The sequence below is a fragment of the Panthera tigris genome, chromosome B3 (genome assembly GCF_018350195.1).
Source record: "Panthera tigris isolate Pti1 chromosome B3, P.tigris_Pti1_mat1.1, whole genome shotgun sequence".
In the NCBI taxonomy this organism is placed as follows: Eukaryota; Metazoa; Chordata; class Mammalia; order Carnivora; family Felidae; genus Panthera; species Panthera tigris.
In genome coordinates this window covers 45,447,765-45,461,616 of record NC_056665.1, presented here as the reverse complement: position 1 = coordinate 45,461,616, position 13,852 = coordinate 45,447,765, and the positions used below count along the sequence as shown (strand labels likewise).

The 13,852-nt window shown below is 43.5% G+C and overlaps 1 protein-coding gene across 1 annotated transcript in view; it reads right to left on the bottom strand.

The window, feature by feature from the left end:
- MYO1E (myosin IE) overlaps positions 1–13,852 on the bottom strand; it is a 211,567-nt gene that overhangs the window by 79,197 nt on the left and 118,518 nt on the right. Inside the window, exons 7-10 of the mRNA XM_042988744.1 lie at positions 11,088–11,219; positions 9,002–9,136; positions 7,464–7,596; positions 1,135–1,331 (exon numbers count right to left, since the gene is read on the bottom strand). Of these exons, the coding sequence (XP_042844678.1) occupies positions 1,135–1,331; positions 7,464–7,596; positions 9,002–9,136; positions 11,088–11,219 (597 nt within the window). The remainder of the gene's footprint in view (positions 1–1,134; positions 1,332–7,463; positions 7,597–9,001; positions 9,137–11,087; positions 11,220–13,852) is intronic.

Sequence of the window (13,852 nt, the reverse complement as noted above, 5' to 3'; positions counted from 1 at the left end):
TCCTAGATTTATCACTTAATAGTAGCATGACTTTGGGGAAGTTCCTTAGTGTCTCTGTGCCCAAGTTATCTGTAAAATAGGATAATAATACCCCAGTCACATGGTTGCTGTAAGAATGACGTGAGTTATTTTTTCTAAAATACTTAGAATGGCATCTGGCACATAGTAAGGGCTATGTAAGTGTTTGCTATTACTATTCTACCATTTAGAGGCTATGGTGATTAAGAGACTGTCACTGGCAGTTCTATACTTCTGAAAGACTAATTTTCAGAATCTGTGATAGATAGATAGATAGATAGATAGATAGATAGAAGTATATGTGATTATGCCATTATAAAAACAGCCTGTGATAGTTCTAAAATATATTTAAAGTCTTTGACATGTTTCCTTTCAAAAGGTAGACCTAATTCTCCTCCCCTTAACTGTGGGCTCTACTTAGTGACTTGCTTCTAATGAATAGAGTACGGCAGGGTGTCAATATTTCAGTCCAAGGTTACAAATTAAAAGATTTCTGGCTTCTTCTTTATTCTCTCTCTTAGATCACTCATTCTGGGGGAAACCAACTGCCATGTTGTGACAATCTTCAAACATCCCCAAAGAAGGCTCATGTAGCAGGGATGTGAGTCATCTTGCCAACAGCCATAGGAATGTACCATCTTGGAAGTAGATCTTCTGACTCTAGATGGAAGACTAGTAGCTCCAGTCAAGATCTTGACTTTAGCCTCGTCCCTGAATCAGAATCACCAAGCTAAGTCACTTCCTGCAGCAACTGTGACAGAATAAATGCTTATTGTTTTAAGCCACTAATTTTGGGCTGATGTGTAACATAGCAATATTTAACAAATACAGTATTCTAAAGCTTTAGGCTCGAAAGTCAACAAAGTTTCATGACCACGGGTCTCCCCTTTTTCTGTTCTATAGTTCTGGCTTTACTGAGTATTTTGTCCAGAAGAAGCTGCTACCATATTAGCATCTTGCTGGACAATTCTAGAAGTAAAAGTGGGATTCAGTGATCCCAGGGTAAAAGGATTACAGAGGAGTATGCATTATAATGGTTATAAGGAATAAGCCAAAACATGAAAACAAAGCCCTTAGTGATTTTTATAGCTAAAATGTGAACTTGTGATTACTTACATCTACCAAGAAATCAAAGACCCGGGCGTGCAGGGCCTTCGCAAGTGCATCCCTGGTGTAACAGGCCTGCTCCACATTGAGGGTCACGTGGATGGACTCTGACTTGCCTCCCCACTTACTATCCATCTGCCGGCTTGTGAGCTTCTCTTTCAACCGGTCCTGGTTTATCCCCAGGAGATATGCAGGAAAAGCCAAAACTATAGAAAACAAAATAAAGCATGATTTCTTTCAGAATTTTAACAATTCACTTCACAAACATGTGCAGGCATCTGTGTGTGTGTGTGTGTGTGTGTGTGTGCGCGCGCGTGTGTGCGTGCGTGCATGTGCATGGGTACACATGTGCACATACAAGACACCATCATTGGCCCCCCAAAACTTTCACTCTACTGAAGACTGCTTATCAGCAGTCCCACACACATCCATCCACTTTGTTTTTCTCAATTGTTCTATTACATGAGTCAATTCCTATGATGACTGAAACTTCCAATGATACAAATCAGTGATCCAAGAAGGATGGCGAACCAATCTCCCCTACTGAGATCCCAGTTAAATGCCTAAAATGGACATCTTTCCAAGCTTGCAGCAAGGCAGCCCGGAAGGAACTAAATCAAGAGACATTTCTTTGGCTCCAAAAATTGTTTTCTTCCTTTCTGGTATGGTGTTTTCATAGCATCATTCCCAAAAATGTTGAAGCACCTGGTACATGGAACTAACAATTACAAGCAATCAGATATTTACTGAATGCTTACCACATGTAGTGTTACTAGAGAGGACAGAACACAAAATATTAAAAAATCTTGAAGACCCATCTAGATGAGGCCTGGACACTGTACCAAATTCAGAAGCTTACTAAAAGCTGAATATGTAATACAGGCAGACAATATAGTCCTAGAGGAATTGAGAACAGGAAGCTGTTACAACTTGCTGGGGTAGTCAAGGAAGATGTGGGATTTGAGTGGGGCCTTAAAGGATGAACAGGATTGGGGCATCTGGGTGGCTCAGTCAGTTAAGCACCTGACTCTTGATTTCAGTTCAGGTCATGACCTCATGGTTCATGGGATCGATCCCTGCATCGGGCTTTGCGCTGACAACACAGAGCCTCCTTAGGATTCTCTCTCTCTTCCTCTCTCTACCCGCTCCCATCTCCCCTTCCCCCCCCACCCCGCCCCCTGGGTCACAAACTCTCTCTCTCAAAATAAATTTTTTTAAAAAAGGATGAACAGGATTTGCACAGAAGCAGAGGAAGAGAGAGACGAGGGGAGGGCAATGGGACATGCACAGGTGTGGAAGCAGTGAGTTAGGACACACGGTCAAGGTGCAGCAAAGGGCCCAACATTGGCTACAGCTGAAAGTTAAGGTAGGTGATTACAAGGTCGGGGTGAATTCCGACAGGGGAGATCCTTGAATGGTATATGAAATTTGGCCTGGAGTCAAAGGGGGCCTGGATGGCTTCTTGTGTGTGGGAGGGGGTGGTTTATAAGATTTCTCTGAGAGACGTGTCTGGAGCGAAATGGAGAGCATCGGTGTTATTCATGTCACAGCACACCCATCCCATCCTAAGGACATGTAGTAACATAGTTTTGGTCTTCGAATAGAAGAGCTAAATAGATGGCTTAGTAACTTATTTTAAGCCGTGGAACTTGCCAAGAGGAGGGCTCAGGATATAAATGGATTTTCTTGATTTCTGCTCAAAACACTGTAATGTGAATAACTGACACCATGCTGGGTCATGAAAGAATGCTCAGATTTTTTGCAGTATGAATGAAAGATTTTCATGGACACAAATCCAAACTCTAAACCTGGGTAGCAGTCTTCTTTTTCTGCATAAAACTGTATCAAAAGTTTCTGATAAAAGGATTTTTGTCAAAGACTTCATGATAATGCTCAAAAATCACAAGCCTCCCAATAAAGGATAATCTGAATTTCACAGATGGTGTTAGAATGAACGGGCTGACATTTTCAGTATATACCTTCCAGTGATATTAAGTCAGTGAATGCATTTTGAAGAAGTGTAATGCCAGAACAAGGTATTTATTATCTATGCTAGCGTTCCACAGAAGTGCTCTGACTAGTAGAAGGGCTTCCTTTTACAAAGGGCACGTGAACAAGATCAAGTGCACTCATTTGCCAATGGCCATTTCCTTTAGTTTGGTTTTAATGTTAGCACATATGTTTAAGAATCTGGATGTGTCTTGGGAATGCAAGCTGGTGCAGCCACTCTGGAAAATAGTATGGAGGTTCCTCAAAAAACTAAAAATAGAACTACCCTACGACCCAGCAATTGCACGAATAGGCATTTATTCATGGGATACAGGTGTGCTGTTTCGAAGGGACACATGCACCCCCATGTTTATAGCAGCACTATCAGCAATAGCCAAAGTATGGAAAGAGCCCAAATGTCCATCGACGGATGAATAAAGGAGATATGGTATATATATATACAATGGAGTATTACTTGGCAATCAAAAAGAATGAAATCTTGCCATTTCCAAATACGTGGATGGAACTGGAGGGCATTATGCTAAGTGAAATTAGTCAGAGAAATACAAAAATCATATGACTTCACTCATATGATGACTTTAAGAGACAAAACAGATGAACATAAGGGAAGGGAAACAAAAATAATATAAAAACAGGGAGGGGGACAAAACAGAAAAGACTCTTAAATATGGAAAACAAACTGAGGGCTACTGGAGGGGTTGTGGAAGGGGGGGCGGTGGGCTAAATGGGTAAGGGGCACTAAGGAATCTATTCCTGAAATCATTGTTGCACTATATGCTAACTAATTTGGGTATAAATTTTAAAAAATACAAAATAAAATTAAAAAAAAGAAATTAAAAAAAAAAGAATCTGGATGTGTCTTCCACTAAAGTGAAACTTACCTTCACACAGAGCAAGGACATAAGATGTCCATAATAACTCAGACTGGACACGTGCAGTGTTGGTGTGAGAACCAAGAGACATTTACTGAAGTGACATAGAAGAGGACTTTACTAAGGCGAAGCTACAATGTGGGTTATTATCACCATTGCCAGGCAGTTAGGCACATACATGCATCACTTAATAAAGCGGATATTATTAGCAATGGCCCCTCACTGTTTATGGTAACCACGCAGTGAATACCTTGATACAATGAATAATTAGCCTCTATTTGTACATTCTGTAAATATGGGCTTTTCCCAAGCCCCTAACCATGCTAAAATAGGGACACAATTCAAATACTTGGTAAAAATGTTTACGCCCTTATCTCTATGATCTCAACTAAAGAAATACAACACTAGGGGCTAAGTCCTCGGGTCCTTATCTGAGACTGAAAAAGAGACATGCTAACTTCCATGTCTCCCACTGCTTCTATTAGAAGAAGACAGGAGTGACGGACCACAGGCACTTGAAAAACAAGGCATGGAATCTGGCCAAGAATCAGAGCCACAAGCTTAGGGAGAGGAAATCTAGTACTTGCTTTGAAAAAAATCCATGCCATGTTTTTCAAATATAAGCTTTTATGGCCTTGTATTTTCTTCAGAGGCCTGCCCTGGTGCTGAAATCACAGGGCTGCTCATATTGACTGCCTTTGGGCTGTGAATTTCCATGAGGGTGTGTGCAGGTGTGGCTGGAGAAGAGCGTCAGTGCAGAAGCTTGGAGGCTGTGGGGAGGGAAGGAGGGTGGAGGCATCGATTAATTTCAAAAAGCTGATAATAACCCCGGTAATGTTCATCAGAGTTAGGTAGAACATAAAAGAACCTGCTAGGAAGCAATGTTTCAACGCATTTTGATAATGAAAATAGAGTTCTCTTATTGCATTAAAGTGTAAAGCAAAGTTCGATTTAATTTTTCTGTTTACATCTAAAGTACAGAGAAGATAAACTAAAAAGATGTAGCAAAACAAAATTCCGTTTTACAAATACAAAAGAAATGGCAAGGTAAATGTGGTCTGTCTTTGGTGGTGAAGTTCTCTGCTCTCTCTTTTTTTCTATCCCAAGTTTTTATTTAAATTCCAGTTAGTTAATATACAGTGTAATATTAGTTTCAGGTGTCGAATTTAGTGATTACTGTGCTTTCTAATCCATTAGTAAAAGGAGTGGGGCTGTCCCTTAGTACTTCCGGTAGTTTTTACATAGTAATTTTTTTCTTTCAACAAAATTCAAAGGTGATTGTCTTTGAAGGAAGACTTGTTTCCAAAAGCATGTCATCTTACTATAGAGGTTATGACAGACACACATGTGCCTAAAGTGAGGTTTGTTTGACTTCTCAGCAGTGTACAGGTCTGACTCAGGAAATTCTATAGCTCCATTGGTCTAAGGTCAGGTTAACAGCAAAATCTGTCATCCCTGATGGCTGTTTTGCTTTATTAGGCAAGGAATCTTACCATTTTTTACTATAATAGCTGGAGAATGTCTGCTTTCTTCTGCTATAAGAACACGGGCTAACACTTCCCTCTAAAAATTTATTCCATGAGATATACTCAAACATGAGTTATTCACTTTAATGTGTTCCTTCAGTACTGTAACAGCATCAGTTCTAAAACCACCTTCACACCCACCAACAGATGCCTGATTCAATAAAAGTATACATAGCCAAACAACCGAATACTATGCAGCTAAAAAGGATGAAGCTCCTTAATGGACAGAATAATCTTCAGGATATAATAAGTGAACAAGCAACTGTAGAACATTACGTTTAATGCTCCCATTAATGCACAAAAGTGAGAAGAAGAATGGCCGAGTACAGTTGCTCTGAAAGAAATACAAGAGACTGGAAACCATGGTCCCCTCAAGAGAAGGGAACAAGTGGATGAGCAGAAGGGTAGGTGAGAGCACTGTGCTGAGGTAATGACTCCTGTGAAGAAAGGTATACCAACTGAGCAGGAAACAAATTATCAGAAGGAGGGCCCAATTCTTTGTTAGATCTCTTCGGTCTCAAGCACAGCCTTTCCTGATCTCTGTCACTCCACCACCTCCAATCAGGGCACATGTCAAGGCAGTTGGTTGCCAATCCTGGGCCTTGCCCAGTTGGCTGAGGAGGCTACTTCCTCCGGACATCAATGTGCAATGAACCACTTCTTGGCTCAAGCATACGGGGGCATGCTTGCTGTGACAGAGTGGTTTTGTTCTCCAGCATAAAGAAGTGATAAAAGAGTGTACTATCCAAGAAAGAGAAATTCAGTCTACTTCCCCAGCAACCACACTGTCAACGTTAAAAGGACAAGTGTTAATGACCCTCCTGGATACATATGCACATTTGTTAAATGTGATGGAAAACATACGTAAGTCTGGAAATATAGTTATTGTTATTAGGTCCTGTTTCTAGACTTTATGCACACCCATATATTTACTGTTTTCTACCCCGCTCCCTTTCCTGGTCAACATGATTCATCTTTCTCTTTATCGGATAGACATCAGAAGTCAGCAGAACTTCCCTCTTTTATCACAAAAGAAAACAAAGATATAAAACAAGGACCTTATTTGGAATGGAAATAGCCTCCCTGCGTTGTCAGCAATGAGTGGGATACTATTTATTGCTAAGCATCTAAATTTATCTCCCTGGAAGAATGCTGAGAAAGGAAGAAATGTCCTCCTGGGTGGCTGACGGCTGTGTGGGTTCTGAGAGCCGCCTGGAGAGCCAGCTGATGCCTCAGAGGCTGAAGTCACCCAACACGGTGCTTGTGGCCAACTGTGGCATGCACAACCAATAACGTGTCTCTGCAGGAGGGACCGACTTCTCAAAGAGTAAACACGATCATTCAGGTCTTCAGGCTTCTGACTACCACAGAGGTGACCGTGAAAGATGATCTCAGGAATATCAACACAACAGCCAATGCCCCTGCCCCCTGCTTTTTTCCCCGTTTTCAGAATCCAATCTAAACCAACCCACAGGTGAGCTCAATCTGTGAGCTTTCCTTATTGACATATACCTGATCATTTGCTCTTTGGGACCTTTAGGTGGAGGTAGACCCTCAAGGCCAGTTATTAGGAGACAAATCTTTTGGATTATTTAGCTATTAACTCTAATTTTCATTAAAATCTCACTTTAGTTTTAAACCTAGATGTAAAATTCTGCCAGACTCCCCCAAGGGTGATGGTAAACTGAAACGGAAATGATCTCATGAATGGTCTACTGGTGTGGGACATGGTGAGGAGGGCAGGTGCACAGGAGAGGCCCAGACTCTCTTAAGCCCATTTGCTCTGTCTCAGCAGGACACAAGACTCCTCATCTTTTCCCTAAATCCTCGGCTGACACCTTAGCAAAAGGAAAACGGCAGGCAGCTTCTGACGGAAGCTAACTGATTGTTCACCCACATTCAACCGCCGTCCAATGCCGGAGCTACTCACACTCCTCACTCTCCACAGCCGCATAATTGCCAACTTCCTTGAAGCTGATGTTCCCCAGGTGGAGGACCCCTGCCACTATCTGTAGGACCAGCGTCTGCTCCTCGGCAAAGATCCCGATCACGTTCATCGCGTGCTGGGAGAGAAAAGAGAAATGATCCAGATGAGCTGGTCGCCAGCTTTGTAAGCATGTGATAAAGAAGCCAGAGCTGAGATTGAGTTGTGTAGAGTCACACGGGGCTTGGCTGGCAGTGGCAGCTGGAAGGCCTTGTAGGACACCGTCACTGACCGACACACTCACATGAGAAGTCTGAGTCGCGTTGGAAAGGTAGTTCTGTCTTTAGATCCAGTACATGATCCCCCGGGGGTAAGGGCAGGAGAGCTCCAGGAGCAAAGATACACACAGGGAGCAGCAGCTATACCCCACAGTCACCAACCTGTCCTTGTCTCCTGTGGAGCCCTTGATGCCACCCGCCTCTCTCCAAGGGCACCAATGTCCCCTTTCCAGCTACTCCAAGGAGACCTTGGAGACCTTTCGCCTCACCAGGAGGGCTGAGCATAGACTGTGCTTGCGAAAGGATCTTGATTATAAATCTCCAGCAAATCAAATAAAAGCGTTGTTAGGAAAGTTTTGTTTCTCAGGTTTGTTAAATTAAGTAAAAACAGCCAAAATGCCGAGACTTATTTATCGGAGTCCTAAGAGAACAATACGCTAGGACCAGTGCAGGCCTCTCATCTGCATTTCTTCTCCCAGCTCCTTTGAGGTCATCTGGCCCCTTGATGCTGTCTTCATTCCTGCACCTGCTTGAGCAGCCTGCCTCCTCCAAACAGCTCCCCTCCAACTGCACACCGACTTGCCCTGTTGGGGTCCCCATCTTGCACCTGGGTCTGGGCTGAGGGATGGGCCTAGCAGAAAGCTGACTCAAAAGGCAGAGGTGGTGTGGTTCTTTGAGGTTCTTTTGGGTGAACACCCCAGCTCCAGAAAGTTCTAGATTGACTTATTAACTTGTTTCCCTGAAGATGTGACCCCTCAATGGTGTAGCTAATTTCATACTTCGTATCACAACATGCACCCAGAGTGAAGGACATGGAGTTAGAGGGTCGCCCTCTGATCGTTCAGTGCAGGGGTGAAGGGAGAGCACTGGACCAGCCCCTGAAGGTGTTGGAAAAGATCAGAAGGGTGGTCTTTGCTTCACCTGTCTGAGGAAACAGCTCAGCAACTGCATAAGCTCTAGGCAAACAGGGATGGTAAATCTATTACCTGCAACAGTGCTTACCAATTCATCAGAGCACCTGCCGGGGGAGGGGAATGAGGGATTCACGTTTTTTTATCCATTTCAACTTATTAAGTGGTCCTCTGGCACCTGGGCACATGGCTATCGAATGGTGCTTAAGCGTGTTTAAGGAAATGCAATGCTTATGGCAGAATGAGGTGGAAATTCCATGCTGCTCTTTGCTTGGTTCACCCTCCCTGCCCTTTCTACCACAGGCAACACTGGGTCGGGAGAGTCCATCCTGCCTGGCCCCGTGCCAGCACTTACCAGCGTTTCCTGAAATTCCCGCCTGTCGTCAATATCATCCACCTGGTAGGACCCAGAGAGGTTCAGGTAGCAGTAGTAGTCCATGCTGGTGATGCCGAGGCTGTGTTTCTGCTCTTCCGAGGCGCCCTCGATGAGCTGGAGCAAGAGGAAGGGGGGGGGGGTGTAGTGTGGCCCACCACCCAGAAGCACCAGAGGCAGCACTCCCGAGCCCAGGTAGTGTGCACTTTCTGACCCCACCTTCTAAAATAATGGGTTTCAGGATAGCTGCTCCCCTTGCAGTAGCCCCAGATCATCTCTGCAAGTTCTAATTCTCAACTCTGGTAAGACCCGCAAGAGCTGAGAATTTCCCCTTGTCCAATAAAGAGAACCACAGTGCGGCGCTCGCGAGACCCTCAGAAGAGTGGAAGAGAAGCCAGATTGTAATTATTTCGTTCCTACTCAACTTGCTTATGGCTTTATAAAGTGCGGCTGCCCCTCTATGCTTCTCTCTGCAGGACGCAGAGAAAACAGCAGCTCCGGGTCCCGCTCCCTGCCATTCTGAGACCTCCTAACCAGTGCGCTGTCCCACAGCTTTCTGTTCCATCTCTGACCCTTGCCTTAGGTCTGAGCAAGACCCTCTTAAAGGGCTCCCATCTGTGGTGTGCTAGAAAAATATTCAATAATCAACTCTAGGGGAGAAAAATGGATGTGTAGTGTTTGCCGATTGTCATGGTGTGAATACTACCACGACTGATTTCAAACTCCCAAGAAAATACCACTGAAGGAGGAAGTGGGGAGAGAGGCACACGGCCCGTGCAAGCTGACTCCAGCAACTGCCAGCTCCAATCCTGCAGGATTTAGGAAAACAGAGATAACCCAGCCACACTTCTGCATCTTGGTCAGGTTCCTCGACATGTCCTCTCAGCTCCACGCCCCGAGAGGATGGAACCTCACGTCCATTACAGATAAGTTCTAGGTCACCCATAACATCAGGGTCCCTTAGCTTTCCTCCGTCTCCTCAAAAGAGCTTTGTGTCACCCCCTTCCTAGTTTTCCCCTTCTGTTTCTCCCCCCCATTCACACCACACTGCCCTTCATTTGCATCTTCACCCCCCCTTCTCAAGTCTCTTCCATCTACAGACACATGCTGCTCTTTGCCGTAAGCCTTTCCTTGCCTCTGAACTTCTGCAAGTCGCAGAATCTACTTCCTCATCACGCGCCAGCCACCTGGAAGAATGAAGTGCCATCATCTGAGACAGCTGTCGAATTGAAAAGACTGTGTTTGAGCTCCTAACACAGTTTAACTTCCTTCTAATCCAGCAATCTTCAAACGGTTAACAAAGTAAAACTAACACAAAAAAGACCCGCAGGTCTTTCTTCGAAGAAGTTCTGAGCTGGGCCCCCAATGTATATGCTAATATATAAGCCCATACATAAAGAAATTGTTTTGGATATCATTATATTTCTTAAGTACTTGAAAACATTTTTTTTTAAAGTAGTTGAATCTGAGGATTCCTGAAACCTTGGGACACAATCTAAAAGCACCCCGCACACTGCTTTAGCACCAGACTCTGTGGCCGTTCTGGGCACCCAAGTCAAAACTTCGTGACCTGGGATTAAAGATCCTTAGTCTTTCCTCTGACAGCTCCCCTCCGGGAGACTTCCACCCTTGCCACCTACCTGGTTGAGGCCCAGCCATCACCTCCATAGTTTTGTTCGGGCCACCTGACTTGCCCAAGCAGCCTCCCCACCATGTTCCCCTATGTGCCCTTAATAACTCTCCTTAGCATCTCAGCCATAGCTCCCCACGTGAATTCCTGTCTGGCAAAGAACCCAGCACTCCTACTTTTGTTTTGAAGTGATATTAACACTGTCTTGAATATTTAACTTTTGGGAAGTTTTTGTCATCTCTCCTCAAGAACTTACTCTCTTTGCGGGTAGGGACATTCTCATAATTTTTTGCACATTGACTTATACCTACTATAGTAATAAATACTCCTTGGTTTGACAGACTAGATTGTCTAAACCTGAGATCTGAGAGAAAAAAAAAATCTTTTTAATGTGCAGAAGGAATAAGGAAATAGGAAAGAAAAAATATAAAGGAAAACCTGGTAAAATATGTGAAAACTCCTCTCTCCAGGATTCCTCATCACCACCCTGGATTTTTCCAGAAGGAAGTTGGAGATCTTTCCACCATCTGGTTCCCCACCTGGGCTGAACTGGATTTCAAAGTATTTTCCCTGTAAGAAAGTTGGGGATTTCCTTCAATGGTTGGTGAACAGAAACATGATGTTCCAAATAGGCTTTCAATACAGTATATAATTCAAGGAAATTCATTAATGAAAGATACGTTCTGAATGATTCCCAGTTCTGGTCTAGACTTCCTCACTTCTTCCTATCAGACAATAACCAGGGCTTTCGTCCAGTCACACGATTCTGTATTGAGAGAGAGAATCTATCGTTCCAGCCCGACTAAATAAGGATATGCTGAGTTCCTTGCCCATTTTCCCCAGTGGGTGCTTGCCTGTGAAGCCGGAAGCGGTAAAGAATGGGACAGAAAATCTCAAGGTTCCCTTGATCTAACGAGAGCGAACTCTATCAGCCTCTTTCAGGGGAGGCAAATTTTCCCTCTGCCAGACTTATTTTCATGGCTTTGGGCAAAAGTCATCACTTCTACTTTTGGATCATCTAACATTCTTGTATAAAATAAAAACACTTGATTATAAATCAAGTTCTTTGCAGCTAGTTGCAGGTGTGGAGATTTTTGTTACTGTTGTTAATTATTTCCTTTTAAATCACTGCTGGTAGGGAACAAAGGAGAAGAAAGCCCTGGAATTTAGCCGGGTAAGGTGTCTAGATTGTCAAGTAAATGGCATTATTTTTCTCACTAGAATCTGGTTTCTCTCCCAACCTCAGAAAGGGCCAGGAGGGTAAATGCAAACGAAACAAAAGATGAGAAGGTGGGTGTGAGGGAGTGTGGTGTTAGGAGTCCCTAACAAGAGACCAAAAGTTCAGCCTAGAATCAAACCGGAGAGCATGCCCCGCCTAACTGCATTTAATATTTTTAAATGTTATTATTTGTAAAACACTGAATACGTTTAAATGTGTATGCTGGTTGAATCCACCCATTTCAGGGCTGGTTCCTGCCAGGTCACAAGTCTGGGACCAGAACCGTAAACGCATTAAAAACAAGAAAAGCGCCCTGTTTCCTGTTGCCTCCAGCATCCACTACCTGCTGTGTCCTGTGAAGTCACTTGACAATTCCAGGTATCAGAGAGACTACAAAACAAGGCCCTCTAACTGTCTATTTGTCTTATTCTGATGACTCCTCCCCCAGCCTCTCCCCCAAAGAAACACAAAAACAAACACTTAGAAACACCGGAAAGAGACAAGGCCACAAGCCACTGTGATCCCGAATCACCGTGGTTCCTGAGAAACGCTTGCTGAACAAGGTTCCCCGTTCTTCCTATTATGAGGACTATCCTTCACCGTCTTTTCCTTTGGGCATGTTTTAGAGGGATTACATCAGTGTTTGTTGGTGCACACCTGCATCGGGCTCTGTGCTGACAGTCCGGAGCCTGGAGCCTGCTCCGGATTCTGTGTCTCCCTCTGTCTCTGCCCCCCTTCCCCACTCATGCTCTGTCTCTGTCTCTGTCTCTGTCTCTCTCAAAAATAAACATTTTAAAAAAGTGCAAGATGCTAGATGAATTAGTTTTGTTTGTTGTATTTTCGGTTCTGGCAGGTTGACCGATGTCCTTGATTAGAGTTGATCAACATCCCCAATTCAGGCCTAACTTAAGGAACAAAAGCCTCCCGACTTTGTGGGAGACACTGGAAAGAAGGGCAGGATACCATCCATGTAAGAGAAAGGCAAAGGAGTTTGGTACCATTTTTTAAAAGTTCCCTTAGGAGTCACAAAAAACACAAAAAACAAAACTAAGGAAGTATTTAAAGGAAGCTGAAGGAAGGATGCGTGGGTGGCTCAGCTGGTTGAGCATCCGACTTCGACTCAGGTTATGATCTCACGGTTCATGGGTTCAAGCCCCACATCGGGCTCTGTGCTGACAGCTCAGAGCCTGGAGCCTGCTTCAGATTCTGTCTCCCTCTCTCTCTCTCTCTCTCTGCATCTCCCTGCTCATGCTCTCTTTCTCTCAAAAGTAAATATTTTTAAAAAGTAATAATAAAATAAATAAAATGAAATAAAAATGGGACTGTATTATAAATTTTGTTCTATAACCTGTTTTTAAAAGTTAACAATATATTTTGGATATCTTTTTAAATAAATCATTCTTGGGGCACCTGGGTGGCTCAGTTGGTTGAGTGTCCGACTTTAACTCAGGTCATGATCTCATGGTTCATGAGTTTGAGACCTGCGTTGGGCTCTGTGCTGACAGCTCAGAGCCTGGAGCCTGCTTCTGATTCTATGTCCCCATCTCTCTCTGCCCCAACCCTGTTTGTGCTCTGTCTCTGTCTTTCAAAAATGAATAAACATAAAAAAATATTTAAATAAATCATTCTTAACAAGAAACTTAGATATTATATCTTTAAAGTATTCTTAGGTCAAAGAAAACAAGCATTTTAAATTTTGATAAAAATTGCCAAACTGCTCTCATGGGAGAATATTTAGGCTTCAACCAATAGTGTCTTTTCACTAGGATTATCAATCTCCTTAATGTGTGCCCATCTGAGAGACAGAAAATGATATATGGTTTTAATTTACATTCCTTTCATTATTCATGGAAGCATCTTTTGATGCCCCATCAGACATTAATCTGTGTGTGTGTGTGTGTGTGTGTGTGTGTGTGTGTGTGCGTGTACTTGTGACAAAAAGCCACACTTACAAAGAAATGAGTATTTGGCCAGCATCTTTGAT